The sequence below is a fragment of the Eriocheir sinensis genome, chromosome 24, assembly GCF_024679095.1.
Source record: "Eriocheir sinensis breed Jianghai 21 chromosome 24, ASM2467909v1, whole genome shotgun sequence".
Taxonomy (NCBI): Eukaryota; Metazoa; Arthropoda; class Malacostraca; order Decapoda; family Varunidae; genus Eriocheir; species Eriocheir sinensis.
Window position 1 is genome coordinate 11,314,504 of NC_066532.1, and position 16,922 is coordinate 11,331,425.

Consider the following 16,922-nt stretch of genomic DNA (forward strand, 5'->3'; position numbering starts at 1 on the left):
GAGGCACGCTACCACTCGGATTTTTCAGTCACCGGCGAGTGGCTTAAAACTACCCACATGCTGTCCTGAAGACCACCCATCAACCCGGACTCTAGAGGAAGCCGTCCAAGCGAATCAAGAACGAGTTCCGGGGGGCAGCATGAGCCAATGCAAGATGGCGCCACTATAAACACTCGCCTGCGCCAGAACGGGCTGGGCCGACCATCAGGCCCCACCTGGAAGAAGCCTTGGGCCGACCATCAGGCCCCACCGGGAAGATGCCTACCGGCGCAATAGGCAACAACGTAAAAAAAAAAAAAAAAAAAAAAAAAAAAAAAAAAAAAAAAATTGGTATGGCCTGTTGCATGGTTGGACTGTCAGTGCCTAAACCAGCTCCAGTGAGGAGGATGACTATGCTCTGTCTACACCTTTCCCACAGTATTCATGGGGTCACTATTTGTGGATTCCCCCAGATTTGTGGGCTCACTATTTGGGGATTCACACATTCACGAATTTCCCCAAATGCACAAAGGCGGTTGCAAAGGATTTTTTGCGGCACCACTCCAAACATTCACAATCCACCCATAGCCGATTCAGACATTCATAAGGAAAAGACAATGTATACATGCATAATGCTGCATAAAATATCATAAATAACATCATTCACTGGCTATATGTACATACCTCACATTTTCTTTATTGTTAGTCAATTTGAGTTGCATTTCCAGTCATAATCCACTATCTTTCTACTGTCCAGTGATGAGGAAACCAAGAAAGTATTATGCAACATGAGTGAACTACGAGGCATAAAAGAAAACTTGTAGTATGGAGAGATCTGTTTTTTTTTCTTTTTATGAGTGGGAGAAGGTTGCCTCAGCTGCTGTCCAATCAACAGAGCTAACAAAAGCAGTCTAAGCTCCAGTTGCACACTACCAATAATCAGAGAATAGACACCCAGCAAGAAAAAATATAAGACCTTTCAAGGGTAAGATGAGCTTCCTAGCCAACATCCATCTAGTTCTAGAGTGAGGATATAGACTCACAGCTGTAGCCATGCACCCAGTCTTCCTGGGTGTCCCCACTCTCCCTTCCCTGGTGGGTGACAAACCAAGCCCTTCACTCTGTTTCTTGATCTTTTTGCTTCACCACAATACCCTCACCCTCTTTCTCATTCTCTCTCATCACTTTCATTTTTTCTTTCTTAGCATCTCAGGTGTTTGGAGAGTGCTGAATAGGTGTCCACACTTTCCCTTTCTACCGTTTTCTCTTATAATAATAATAATGCACACCTCCGCCAAAGATCGTCCTGAAAATTGGTATGGGCATCAACTGTGATCCTATGCATCATATGGAAGCATTTGTTTCGAAATTTGATGAAATTCTATTTTTTTGGAAACTTTGACCTTGGGTGAACTTTTCGATGTCAAGGTCAAAGGTCAAGGTCAAGGCCATGTAAGGTGCGTCTTTCCATGAGCTAAAATATGAACCAAGTCTGAAGTCTCTACGATGACGACAACCAAAGTTATGGCCAATATGACGTTTTGTGCGACCTTGACCTTTGACATCAAAAATTTAATGGGTTCTATTCTGGATGGACACAAAGCTTCCTTGAAAAATTGGTCGAAATATCCACAAAATTCTGCACAGGAGACTGTTAACGAACGAACAAACAAACAAACAAACAAATAAATAAATAAACATACTGACTGGACCGAAAATATAACCTCCTCCAACTTCGTTGGCAGAGGTAATAATAATAATAATAAATAATAATAATAATAACAAAGGAAGACAGGTTGATTATACCCCAGCCTCTGTGTAGGAGAGATGGCAGCGAGCGCCACAGTTGTGGTTCGATTCCTGGCTGGGGTATAATCAATAATAATAACAATAATAATAATGTCCCCTTAAAACAAGTACAAGTCCAGATGGGTAAGGATATTAACACTAACAAGTGACCTGGATCTGGCCCTAGGTTAGAGCAGGGCTTCTGTATGCTGACCCCGTAGTATGTAGCAGCATCTCATCCTCAGAGAATGTGTTTCATTATGTTTTTTCTCCAGGAAAGATCCTTGCTCATTTTCTATCCATGTTTTTACATATCAGTAAATTTCTATTTAGTAATGAATTTTTACTTCAGTAGCCATTATATAAATTCCATTGAAATAAGACTATGATTTAGCGCAAGAAATTAGTAACTTAGTATCCTGCATTAAATCAATGTCCTACTGTATCACTAACTTGACCTTGGAAAGAACTCAGCTCATCAAAAAGACAAAAAATATCTGTCAGGTAACCTCAAATATTACTACTGTGACCCTTGAAGGAAACAAAGCTCTTCCATAAATAAAAATCTCAAAGATATCAGGATAAATAGAATCATAATATGTGCGTATCTCATAGCTACGAGACAGAATCATTCCATTCTAACAAGACAGCAAAAATATTACATTAATGTTAATTGTCCACTGCATTAAATACATCCTCGTCATTCTATACTACTTGAGAGACCATTAATTTACAACACTCAGCAGCCTGTGGTGGTACTATTGTATACACCTAAACACACCCAGTAGAATTACTCACCATGAGATGGTCCATGGAGGAGACAGTGTGGCAGGCAACACCCTCCACATAGGGGCCACTCTGAGGATCCTCCCTCACCCTCAAGGCCTCTGCCCCGCCCCAGCCGAGGACGTACCTCCCAGGAGGTCATAGATGTGTTCATTGTATATCTCAATGTAACTCAGTTCCACTTCAACTTGCATGTGAGGCAACTGAGAAGACATTGGAAAGAAGTATCATTATCATATTTTCCAAAGTGCTATGAGGAGACAAAAATAAATTTTCAAGTCCTGATGTAAAATCTCACATTTTCTGGAAGTCATAAACTTTTTTTTTAGTGACTATATAGAAATATTAATGTTTTCTTGGATTTTAAATACAGACCTGGCCCTGAGGAGGGTTTCGAGCATGGACTTTCTGAGCTCTTTGTATGAGGTCGGTACAGAAGCGAGGTATCACACCAGCACTGGTAGCGGCTGCTGAGTCAATCTCACGAAGGGCGTCTTCTCCCAGCATTCTGAAATCATAATTTTCAACATATGACAACTGACTTTAATACAAAATTCAACTAATTTCTGTCTTCTTTGGTTGCCTCCTAACTAACAACACTACATCTTGTATATTACTGCATGTCATACATGTGAGTATATATCACGAACCCCAATTGTGGCAGGTCTTTCCTTTAACCCGTAGACTGCTAATGGGCTGTGGCGAGCTATCCTTGTGGTGCGGCAGTATTAAAAAAAGGTCGCGATTACAGTATCGATAAAGAAAGCATTCCAGTGTCTTTGGAGGATGAGTTGTATTTTGGCGCGAATGGAAGCTCGTCTGTCAGCACGGGAGGGAGGGGAAGGGGATAGGGAGGGACGAGTGGGGGGGACTAGTTGCCATGGAAACGGGAGACAGCAGCATTGTCAATGCCAGCAACACAATTCATGTCATGCAAACGTGCGTGTGTGTGTTTATTTACCTAGTTGTATTTACCTAGTTGTAGTTTTACAGGGCCTGGGCTTATGCTCGTGTGGTCCCATCTCCGTATCTGTATTTGTGTGTGTGTGTGTGTGTGTGTGTGTGTATTTACCTAGTTGCCTAGTTGTGAAATACAGGAAAAGAGCCATACTAGGCTCATGCTGTCCCGTCTCCATAACGCTTATTTTCCAGTTTGGTTTTAAATTCATGAATCGTTTTTGCCAGTGAGGTAATGAAATACAGGTAGCTCTCAATTTACGCGAGTTTGGTTTGCGCGTTTTTGAAATAACGCGGGGTCCAAAATCCAAATAAATGTTTGATTTACACGTTTCTTCACTTATACGCGATATTTTATGGAGTGGCCACCAGATGTCTCACACAATTGGACTCTGGCAGCGCCATACACAGCTGAGCTCAGTTCTTCCCGCGTGCCACTTGAACAATAATACAGTACCCACGCTGCCACACTACTCAACAATAAAGGTGGGCAGGTACCGGTACCAGTACTGGTACTTACGGTACCAGCTATACGATCTGATGCGTACCGGTACCAGACTGCTCGATACCGTACCAATACTAGCCAGTCGCTCATGGTGTCCCTCATTTCTTCCTCACACGAGTGAGGCTGAGACTGAGTGCCTGAGTGGATATCTCGGTGATATGGATGTTCTCTCTCTCTCTCTCTCTCTCTCTCTCTCTCTGCACTGAATGAAGTGAATATTAATTTTTCGACAGAAACCAACCTCTTGTTTGATTTACAGTCACCCCCCGCCGTTCGCGGTCTCACCCATCGCGGTTTCGCGTATTCGCGGTCAACTAATTGTGACCCCCCCCCCGCTTATACGCGGCCCCAGTTTCGCGTATACACGGATGCATTGACGCTAAATAGGAAGATAGAGAGGAGGGAGGGAGGCAGAGAGGAGGGGGGAAGGGAGAGAGGAGGGAGGAAGGCAGAGAGGAGGGAGGGAGGAGGAGAGGAGGAGGAGGCGGGGCAATGGACGTTAAGGCGGTGTCACACTAGCACTTTTTCCGTCGATTAATGCCATTTCCGTCGATTTTTCATCGTTCCGCATGAACTTATCGCATGAATTTGTCAGACGATCAGGATTGTTTCCGCCTGCAAATTTCCGCCTTTGTTTACATTTCCAAGACCAAGACCGAGACTTTCCGCGTGGCTTCAACCTGTCTCAAACGCTCTCCTGCAGTGACAGCCTTCCTCATCCTGGTGTCACTTCTGGCAATAAGAGGTGTCATTAACTCCAGAAGTCTGTGGTACTGGCTCTTGTCAAACCTGATCCAATTCTTCAGAGTCTCATGATCCTCTAAACTCAGCTCTTTTAACAGCCTGTGGTACACACTTTCTCTTTCCCGACGAGCCAACCATGCACGCTTTTTGGCTTATTTAGCTCGTCTAAGTCTCACAATACACAGTATTAGGTTCAGAGCAGCGTATCTTTGCCGTAGCGTGGACTCCATGTTTGTTTACATTCCCATGGTCTGTGCCGACGGAAAGTTTCAGACGAAACACCGTTTGTGTGTGACAGGCCACAGCCAAGATATCGACGATTTTCAGAAAAACGACGGAAAAAGTTGACGGAAAAAGTGCTAGTGTGACACCGCCTTTAGGTTGCTCCTGAGTGACGTCACGGTTAGACTGTGACGTCATGCTTTCCTATTGGCCAGCAGCTCACTCAGGGACGACTGCTATTGGTCGAGATTTTCTCATAGCAACATTATCCTAAAAAAGAAAAATTCACGCGCCGCCACACTGCAGTGTTGCCAGATTGGGCTACTTATCGCAAATTGGGCTACTTTTGGGAACGAAAAAAACATGTTTTATATGACGTGTCAGAGGTGACTTCCCCAAATGCATATTTTCCCATAGGGTTATAGTCCCGCCGTTCGCGGTTTTGCGCATCGCGCCGAAGTCCGGGAACGAAATACCCGCGAACGGCGGGGGATGACTGTACATTGTTTTTGATTTACGCGACCTATTCAAGGACACAATAGTCGCGTAAATCAAGAGTTACCTGTACAGTCAAACCTCAATTTACGAGTTTAATTTGTTTCAGAATTTTGCTCGCACGCCAAAACTCTCGTAAACCAAAACGAATTTCCCCATTGAAATTAATGTAAATACTATTAATGCATCCCATATCTCAGAAAAATATTTATATAAAAATCTTTTTACATGTTATTTTTTATAGAATTAAAAGTAATTTTACCAACAAATAGCAATGATAAATAATATGAAACACAAATCAATGTGTTAGGGTTGTTACGGAGACTCCTGCAGCCGTTAACTACGCTCAAGGTGTAGGCTTTACCCCAGGGTTTAGTAGCTGCAGTTTCCCTATTCTCCAGGCACCAGAACTACGTTCAACCACCAACGTAAAGGTAACCAGACGTATCATTCGACATGGAGGGTGATATTAACCCAAAATCTTGCAAAATTCTTGCGTTTCTTGTTATGGCGTGTCAGATTTTGAAGAATTCCCCCATATTCTTGGCAAGAATCGGGGCTTCTGCGGTTGGGCTGCATACGGCCACAGTCTTGCTGGCCATACCTCTATAGGCCTATGGCGATGACCATTTCCTGAGCTTCCTATGGGTAACCCTGCCATGTGGGGGTGGACATAGAGTTCATGAGGTTACTGTTGTGATACTGTTGCACCACAGACCATTTTAGAGCATCACTGTATGATAAATAAAACTTCCCGGTATAAAAACATCGTCATCGTTAGAAACAAGAAAATGAAACGATGCCATTTGTCAATATTTTATAGAGAAAAAGGATGTTTTAAGAAACTCCGTTGCATGCAATGATGCTAAGTAGCTACTGAAATACTCCTAATGAACTGTACATTCCGTAATTGTGACTAAATCAACGAGTGTTGTCCTTGATGAGTGACAAAATGAGAAAGTGTTGGTTCATCCAATCATATGGACAAGATAGAATGTTCTGGCGGATTATGGGAGGGAGGTGAAAAAGTCTCAAGAATGGGGGGTCGTTCAAGAAGGCCATATATCGCCAGATGACGCCTTAGGGTCCCAAACTTAACCTCTTCAGTACCATGACGCAGTATATGAGTCATTTCATCTCTCGAACCATATCCTAGAGACGCTGTATGTGCGTCATGGTCATTGGACTATTCTACGTAGTCTGTAAAACCAGGATATGGCATGGAGGTTATGTTTTGTCTGCTTGTATTGAAGGGGTTAAAATACGTAATGCCATTTGTTCCGTATTTGCATGTCTGAATGATTAAGCAGATAAAATTCAGTATTTTAAAAATGTAGTAAGCGCATTTTTCGGTAAACCACAAAACCAGACCATAAAATTAGGGATGTCAAGGGTCATCCTGTAATACGTGAAAAATATGCGTCATAACGTCTCTCCCCCTCTTGCCTTCACTAGCAGTGGGCAACGGCTGTCAGTCATGGCAGGCAAGAGAAATTTTAGGGTTGCCATCCGATCCTTAAAATATGGATTTGTTCTGTCTTGGAGGATGGGATGTTGCATTCCTTATTTGTTTTAGATCAAGGTGGCAGCCCTAACTGAGGCTCTATTCCCAGAATTTTCTGCTTTGAGCACTCTTGTCTTGCTGCAAACAAAGGGAACCCACACTCACGTCCTTGACTTGTACAAAGGGACATGCCAGTCCTCGTTGAAAGACCGACTTGGTCGGCTAGGCTGACGTAAGCATATAGTCGGTCAATCGGCATCCTCCCCTCCCCTTTATGAGCCGTCACCCAGCAAGGGTTTGTGGTCCCTCCTCGAAGGGACATACGCGCTTGACCAATACACTCTTAAACTAAGGCACTCGTAAATCAAGGTTTGACTGTACAATGATTACACTGAAATTAGAATATACAAAAAAAAAATCAAGTACAAGAAAAAGGATGTAAAGAAACTAGAGATAATACAAAGAATAGCCCCCAAGATGGTGCCAGAGCTGGAGGACTTGACCTATGAAGAGACTGAAAGAAATGCAGCTGTTAACACGGGAAGAAAAGAGAGCAAGATGATTTAATTACACTACGTTCATTGTACACAAACTCATAAATTGCACAAAAGAATCAGACAATAAAGAATTACTACTGAGAAGAGGATGAGATAGAGTTAAGAGATCATAAGAAAAAGTTGAGAGAGGGAAAGTGTCTCGACCCCTAAAGGACGAATGACCCGCAGGCGGAAATATTGGTGGGTTCCGTAAAAGGACGAGTGTCCCACATGCGGACGCCCCGTTTTCTTAAAATTCCCTTGTTTCCTCATGACCTTTGCTATTGTTTTACATCTGAAATACACTATTGGACAACCTTAGGCTTAAATTCACGCATACATAGGGCTAGAGGATCAATCGCACTGCTAGTATTATATATATATATATATATATTTTTTTTTTGGCTTCAGCATACAATGAAATTTGCACATAAAGCCAAGTCCTTTACCTCATGTGCACACATAGGCCTTATTTGTATATTTCTAATTGTTATTATTAGTTATTTCACTATGATTTTCATTTGTTATATCACAAGTATCACATGAGCTTTTACGAAAAATGTATTTGAAAAACAGCTGTTTTTTTCATTCTCCGGAGTCACCCCTTAGGTTCTTTTGCATCTCTTAGGGGTTAAATGACACAAAGAAGTACACTTTTCCCCATAGGAATATAAATGCATGGAGTGAATGCAAAGAAGTGGTGGAGGCAAGGAGTGTACAGAGTTTTATGGAAAAGCTGGACAAAAATACTGACAGGATCACACAAGTGTAGCTCAGGCCCTGTATATTACAACTAGGTAAATACATCTAGGTAAAAACACACACACACGAACACAAACCACTTAAGGTGGTCATCATATGCTAACTTTGATGCTAGACATTCTCAATACCATGGCTGGGACTGGACTGGATCAACGAACACTACAAAGAGTTTTTAAGGGAATGAGAAACCACATTATGTAAATAAGTCTGAGATAAGACTGAAAGACATTACCAAAGTACAATTTCTAAAAGTTACTCACGTGTAGCTTTTTCCAGAACCAGTCTGTCCATATGCAAAGAGGCAGACATTGTAGCCTTCATATGCCTTGTCCAGCAGAGGTACTGCTAGAGTGTCATAAACATCTTCCTGGGAGGCATACCGAGGGTGGCACTCATCACAGGACCAGAAGCAGTGGTCAAAGGTGAAGGACTGGTTTGTGCTGCTCTCATGCATGATTGTGATGGTGTTGCCCGACACATCAAGAATGCTCCTCTCTTCTCCATCATTCTTTTCTCTGCAAGAATGTAAATGTCATCACCATTATTAACAAACCAGTTTCTCTTTAGGCAGCGAGGGGCAGGAACCTTAAAAACAGGAAAACATACATTCTTAACCTTCTCACGCACGATGACGCGTTTCGCGTCATCAAAGGGTAAAAGGTCCTGGCGCATGATGACGCGAAACGCGTCATCAAAGTTAAAAAAATTGATTAATAATTGAGTTTTCGGTGAAAGTGCGTCAAATTTGGTAGCGTCATTTGTTGGGATAAGTTTCTTAATGTTAACATATGGCAATCTTTCTAAGGAGCATAGATGAGGAGCTTTGAGCAATTTTTAGTTGTTAGCCTACTCTGACGGGAGAGGAAAAAATAGAGTTTTCTCGGTGTAACTCGGGAACTAATAGGCATATGAGGATTTTGAGGATACCATAAAAATCCTCACTAAATTCTGCTTCAAAACAAATATTCAGCTAAAAAAGTTGGCTCACAAAATTTCAAGCTAGCGAGTGGGGAAGAGTTGGTACTTCGGATTTATTGTCTACAATGCTCTATACGGAGAATTGAAACAAGTTTGTGTTGTTTATATATAACTTTTCCTCTATTTTTATTTGTGCATGTTCTAGTTCAAGTCTTTATGAAGCCATTGATACCAAATTTATTGGTATACGATATATCTGTGAGGGTAAAATACGTCCGGGAATGTAGAGTATCGCGGTGGCAAAAAAAGCCCGGTCGGGCCTGAGAAATGTATGATGAGTGGAACAGAAACTTATTGGAAACTTACAATGCGTGAGAGGGTTAATAGGAACAACCACCCAATGAAACAGGCTGCACTACACATTATATCCAGATAAAAATCACAAGAGCAACACTTTGAGTAACCATTTGAAATTAATATATTCACCAATGAATTTGTATTTTTCTGGATATTTTTTTGAGACAAATAAAATTAATTTGGAAAAAAGGATGACATGACCCCTTTCTTCATCCAAAATCAACACTGTACAGGTCAATTAACTAACTGTTCTACCTGCAGCAAGATACTTGAAATGTCAACTCATAACTTTACCAAGTATTACTAATATTATTGACCTAGTCGCAAGAGCAAACAGTCAAGTCGCATACATCATAACTTGAGGGCTACCCATAGTCTGATTAAAGTCATGACAGAGCACTGCTTCTTTCACAAAGAAACTGCCCTGAGCAAGAGCATATATACCATATTGGAAACAAGTCAAGCATACTCACCACAGAGAAACCCAAGAGAACATGAACATTTTAAAAAATAGTCCCAATGATGAAAAAGGTGCGGTTTCAAATAATTTACCTTGCATTGAATGGCCGAACACGCACTGCCACAGATACAGAAGTTGTTTCTGCTCTTCCACTGCATGGATCAGGGTCTGGACTGCAGAGATTACTCCAAGACTTATGGACAACAACATCTGGTGTTACACTTGGGCAGCCTCCCTGAATTAGAAAAAAAGACTAACATAATAATCTTCATTCTGTCATCATTGCAATATATTTTCCCTTCACACCCAGGATGTGGCTAGAATGCTTACTAACACAAATATCATCCTCAACAAGGATGTACAAGGATGTGCAAGGAGCAGAGTATATAAAGGACAAAACTGGCATAATTAAGGTAGTGGAGAGGGAAGTGAGTGAAAGATAGAGAGAATATGTTGACAGACTACTACTGATTGTCGAAAATGACAAAGAACTTGAGGAGGCTAAAATGGTGAGAGGTCCAATTGAAAATGTAGAAGAGAAAGATACAAAGAGTAGTGAAGACGAAAGATGGAAAGGCACCAGGTCCATCAGGCGTAAGTAGTGACATGCTGAGGCTAGCATGAAGGACAGGCATCAGGAAACTAACAGGAGCTTGTGGAAAGATTATGAGGGAGGAGAAACATACAGAAGAATAGAAGGATAGCTTTACCTTACCACTGTTTAAAGGAAGAGGAGATATTGTTGTGTGGTAGGTACAGAGGTTTGAGGCTATTAGAACATGGGATGAAGATTTGGGAGGTGTTGTGTGAATGGTTTAAGGGAACCGGCTGGTTGCCGATTAGTAATTCCGTATTTATTATCCGATTCAACTGAAATGTGGCACAGTTATAGGGTACCCTACACTGTATGTACCCATAAAATTTCATTAGAATTGGGCAATTAGTTATCGAATTAGAGCCAAATTAGTGCGAAACTAAACAAACTTTCCTTAAACCTAAAAACAGACTACACATTTTATCCTATGACAAAAATATATATATCAGTGGAAAGGGCTTGATTTTCTCTAAAAGATTTAGGAGGCAAATTTTTGAATGAGTTCTAATTAGTCGAATTAGGGCCGTACAAAGTTAGTGCAAAATTTGCAACGACTAATTTCGGGTAAATTAATTTTTTCACAGACTAATTGTAGATGAATGAAATGGAAAATAGAAAATCTAATCCCTAAACATTGTAGCGCAAATCAAGCTCTTTCCAGTGATATGCATATCGTTGTTCTAGGACGAATAGTCTGGCCTTTTTTTAGCATAATGTGCAAAAAAACTAGGTTTTCAGAAAAACGCTATGAAAGTCCAATCACATATTTATTTACTCAATATGTTGGTGTTGTGGTCGTGTTGCTGCTGTAATATGTTAGAGCAACTCATCACCTAATAAAATACATAAGTCCTGTAACAGCTATACAAACAATAAAATATTCATTGGGTATCATAGGTATCATAGTGAGTGCCTACATAAAAAATAAAAAAAAATAAAAAAAAAAATAAAAAAAATCATTGTCGCCAGGCTCCTGTGGATCCTGTGGAGTGTAGTTGCAGGCACCACTCTATGTGGTGCCCGTGGCCACGCTGATGCGCCGCTATACAATATTATATACTTAGAAAGCACCGGCATCATATGCACTTTCATCATTCCCCTGTTGTCTCACCCAGCGTCTGCGGGCCAGTGGTACCTGTACTGCTTCTGCGGAAGGGGCGAGCACATTCCTTATCCTGGATGACAAGGTTGCTTGACTTGGAAGGTGACATTCCAAAGCCAAGGTGTCCCAGGAAGTAGGAGTCATGAAAGCCGAGGTTGTGCTCGAGGGCGACCATCTGCAGGGTGTAGTTGACTCGACGTTTCCCAGCAAACTTGTGTTTCGCGACCTTCTGCCAAACCTTGCTGTGTAGACTTTCATTGGCATTCTGGGTCCTCCCCTTCAGACATTTGCTGAGAAGGTCGCGAGACGTGAGGTCGTCGTACACGTTGGCTATGTGGATGCGGTTCTTCTTGGGGATTTTGGTGAAATAGCCAGGCTTCTCACTGTGCTTACGACGGGGCTCATCAGGGTTGAACTCCGCCCTCCTGTAGAAGCACCAGGAGTCAGCTGAAGCAGGGCATAAGTGATGACGGGGCTCCTCATCTGTCGAGATGGCGTGAAGATAAGAAGCCCAGATGGCTTTTGACATCTCGTTGTCGCTGTAGGGCTTCTTGGGGTCTCTCTCTCACTGCTCGACCGTAGTAGCTGGTCATGGTGTCAATGACCTTATCGGTCAGCTGGCCAGCACCGCCCAACACACTGGCGGACCTCCTTCCCTGTTTTGGTGGTGATTGACGTGCTGAGCTCCTTCTTCAACTTCCGGAGGCGTGTGCCAAGCCTTTTACTCACGTGGTTGACACACTCCTCCTTCAACACTGGCACGTCGTAGGGATTGAGGTCCTTCACTGCCTTGTAGGTGCTTGAATCCCCGTCGCCTACGAAGGTAGTGTAACGTAGTCCCAGAGAGAAAATAAAGCAATTTATGCAATTCTTTCGCTATATGGAGGTCAATCACGGGTCACTACTACGCTCGGTGCCCAGCCGGGCCAAAATCGACCCGCATTAGGTTGAAATAAGGCCATTTTTGAGGCACTTAGAGATATCGGATGGCAAATTTACACTACCCAGTCGATATACTATGCTGTAAGGTGGTGAAATCCGGTGTTGCCAGAATTTGGTAAATTTCTCGAATTTTGGCCTCGGCAACCAGCCGGTCCCCTTAAGAGAAGAATCAAGATTGATGACTGCCAATTTGGATTCATGGCTAGAGAGCCAACTATACTAATAAAATCTTCATCATGAGACATCTGCAGGATATATATAAGGTGGCACGGAAGAGGCTGTCAGCCCAAGAAAGTAGCTGGAGGATCTTCAGATATTCTTGAGATAGATGTGAGAGTGTATCAGGCCTCAGCCCTCAGTCCTCTACTGTTTATTGTAGTGAAGGAGGAAACTACAAACAACAGCAGACGGGGGTCCATGGGAGCTGTTGTAGCTGAGACAAAGGAGGAGGTTGAGAGAAAATTTATCAATTGGAAGCAACCATTGAAGAGGTTTGAAAGAGAAAATGGCCGAAACAAAGATAATGGTAACAAGCAGGAAAATAGAGAAAACTATACAAGTAGGAATGTTTCCCTGTGGAGTGTGTGATGGTGGAGTGGGAGTAAATTCTAATCTCTGCACGGAATGTGACAAGTGGTGCCATAAAAGATACTTGGAACTGAGAGACTTGAAGAGTGGTAGATTTCTGCTGTCCAGCATGTGTAAGAAGAATCAATGGAGGGGGACTGTCAGACGAGAAAGAGACAAAAACTACAGAAATGGATGGTGGTGAAACAGAAGACGAGAAACTTTTAGCTATCTTGGTGACATGTTAGATGACAAGGGTGAGTGGAGGGAGCAGTAAGAACACAGGTAGCAACAACACAGAGGAAGTGGTGAGATAGCAGGACTGCTTATAAACAGAAGCACTCCACTGTAGAACAGAGGAAAAGTGGCTCTGAGACGTGGGCTTTAACGAAAAAGTTGGAAGATGTGTTGGCTGGCAGTGATCAGAAAATGTTGAGGTATATAGCTGGGATCACACAAAGGGATAAGGTGTCCAGTGAGGAGGTGGCAAGATGTGGATTGCAGGAGTTGAGTACAGTGCTGACAGTACAGATTTTGAGGTGGTTTGAGCATGTGAAGAGGAGAGGGGATGGTGAGGCATCGAAAAGAGCTGTTGGGATGGAAGTGCTAGGTCGACACCCATAAGGCAGGCTAGAGAAGACATGGAGGCAATGTGCTGAAGAGGATTTGGGAACAATGGGCATTGGAGAGGCTGAGGCAATGGACGTGTTGGAAGCGTATCATCGACTGTCTAACCTCCTAAGAAATTATGGGAAAACCTGGCAAATAGATGATTATCATCATCCTCATCAGCACTGCCTTATGGATTTGCAGAATTGGGAACTGAACCTTAAGAAATGAAAGCCTTTCCATCCAAATATGTAATACCAGCAGATAAATTGTTCATACACTGGGCATCCTTTCAAAATAATTAGACTAATGAAAAGCATAAATAATTAAATAGTACAAAAATGGATGAGCTTTTGATACATGTATGATGCAGGTACTGATGGCTATGTGGGATTTAAGCTAACCTAAAGATTGCAGTTTGTCCGGGATATAAATTGCCTATTAGTGAATAACTGCCAATTGGGTAGTGTTGCTGTTGAGCTGCTTTCACCTTTGAGTCATTCAATTTCCTTGGTTGAGTAATTATAGTGTATGTTAGTGGTTGTGTCATTTTGTTAGATCATACGAGTTAATGGTGGTTACTCCCCTTGATTGGAAGTGTTCACTTGTTAGCCAGCATAATTTTGATTCACTCTACTGCCGGTATAGGTTACTGCCGTCCTGTTTTCTTTCCTGAGTACTTTTTCTCTGCCGAGTGCTTTTCTCTGCCGAGTGTTTTCCTTGCTGAGTGCTTTCTTGGCTGATTATTTTTTTTTTATTTAGTTAGTTAGCATTTCGTTGCCACCATGTTCAATCTTGACGATTCTGTTGCCTCAACATCAGCGCAACCATGGGCTTTGGTGCTTTGTCTCTGGCGCTCTGTCTACATTTTGTGTTACCTTGTAAGGTTGGTGGTTTTAGTTAGGGACCTGTAGCTTATGTTAAAGCTATGGCTCTAGGTAGGTGCAACATTGTTGTCTGGAATTCTGCACTTGATTAAATACTGTGCTTCAGTGATTCGTGCTTCTTTGAAATGACTCCTTGGGACTAGTGTTGAGTCGAGTGATTTATGGACTTAGTGGGAAACTTATGGTTACAGTTGGTCATCAGGTCATCGTATGCTCACAGGACACATCTAACTGTAACATGACAAACTTTTCATAAGTACTGAGATGATTATAGAGTATCACTACTGCCACAAGAATCATTTCCTTTTTGGTAGTGTGACAGGGTTAAGAAGTCCATGAATAACAAAAATATATGGATGGCTGAAGAAGGAAAGATTGCCACTTCACAGACATTCAAGTTAGCCAGGAGGAAAGCCTGTCTTTTTATCTCTATACAGTAGGATCCCTATACTGGTAATGAAACAGTACTGTAAAGGTGTTACCAAAATCAAAATCGTCAAAAATGGTGACATTAATTTCCATGTTAAAATGTTCTGTGCCAGAACTCAGCTAAATGCCAAAGGTATAGATACAGTGTTCCTTGCTACCAATTATTCAGCTTAGAAAGTCACTCACTGGTTTAATGCCAAAACCATTCTTCCTTGTTTATGGATAAAAAATTAGGTAAATAAACAACACTTTTATTCTGTGATTATTTAGTTGGAAATGAAAATAGGTAAATGACTTACTGGATTATATAGTATACGAGGTATGACAATAAAGAAAAGAGACTACCAGCCATGCTCATGACTCAATGCCAGTTGGCTTACTGCTTACTGTGTTGTGCAACATCTCGCCACTACTCTGCTATAATATTGTTCACTTGTCTCACTCTGCGTTTATTTTTCCAGCTTTGTGTATCACACTGCTGTTACGCTTTGTCACGCCACTGGAGACAACACAAACCTGGAGCAAAGAATCAATTTGAAATTCATGGTTAAGTTGGGGAAGGGCCCAACCAAGTGTCTCAAACTTCTAGAGCAGTGGTTCCCAACCTTTCTTGTCCCGTTCCCCCTTTTCCAACCACTTTTTTACCTGTGGACCTCTACAACGAAACAAGTTTAGGCAGCAAAATTAATAATTTTTCTGCAGAAAATTAATACATTCATGTAAAATGCCTTGCATTGTTATGCTGATTAAGCTGTAGGTCTATTTATATGAAAGCAGAAGACATTCCGTTCAGAAGCCTATGGACCCCTTGAAATTCTTCCATGGACCCCTGGTTGGAAACCACTGTCCTTGAGGCTTGTGGAGAAGATGCAATGGCGTGACCGCAAGTCCTTGTGTGGCACAAACACTTTAAGAGTGGCCACAATGAGGTGGAGGATGACCCAAAGTTAGGATGACCTTCCACGATGAAGACGGCTGAGAACACTGACAGTGAACCAGGTGGTGTGGAGTGATCACAGAGTGACAATGTGGATGAGAGCTGAGGAGCTTAGCCAAAACAGGGAGTCAGTGCAGACCATCGTGGCGTAGGAGCTGGGGATGCGGAAGGTGTGCACCAAGATGGTGCCCAAGCTTTTGTCTGACGACCAGAAGGAGCACCGGGTCAGTGTTTGTTGAGACTTGCTGGAGATGATCGGGTAAGATCTGGAGTTCCTTGGCCAGGTCATCACAGGAGATGAGACTTGGGTCTTCCAGTATGATCCAGAAACCACGAGACAAAGCCTGCAGTGAAAGACCCCAGATTCACCCAGACCCAAAAACTTCCAAATTAAAGATCAATGTCATGATGATCTCAACCTTTGACCAGAAGGGAATTTTCCATCATGAGCTTGTGCCTGAGGGCCAGACATTGAACCAGCACTTCTACAAGCAGGTCCTCAATCACCTCCATGACCGGGTTCGGCACAGCAGGCAGGCTCTGTGGAGAAATAAGTCACGGCTGCTCCACCACGATAACACGCCCACAAACACCATGCTCAGTGTGAGGCAGTTCTTGGCCAACAATCATATCACAGCTCTCGACCACCCTCCATACTCCCCAGATCTAGCACCGTGTGACTTTTGGCTATTCTCCAGACTGAAGACTGTGCTCAAAGGAACACATTTCGCATCTGTAGAAGAGATCAAGACCACTGTGATGAGTGAGCTGAAGTACCTCAAGGAGGAGAACTTAGCCGAGTGCTTCTGTGGGTGGCATTAACCCGGTAGCAGCGGGGATC

General features: G+C 42.5%; 1 protein-coding gene across 1 annotated transcript in view; it reads right to left on the reverse strand.

Moving 5' to 3' along the window:
* LOC127002838 (kinesin-like protein KIF14) overlaps positions 1-16,922 on the reverse strand; it is a 192,157-nt gene that overhangs the window by 136,202 nt on the left and 39,033 nt on the right. The window contains 5 exon segments of the mRNA XM_050869057.1: positions 2,566-2,663; positions 2,666-2,756; positions 2,929-3,061; positions 8,539-8,793; positions 10,106-10,248. Of these exon segments, the coding sequence (XP_050725014.1) occupies positions 2,566-2,663; positions 2,666-2,756; positions 2,929-3,061; positions 8,539-8,793; positions 10,106-10,248 (720 nt within the window).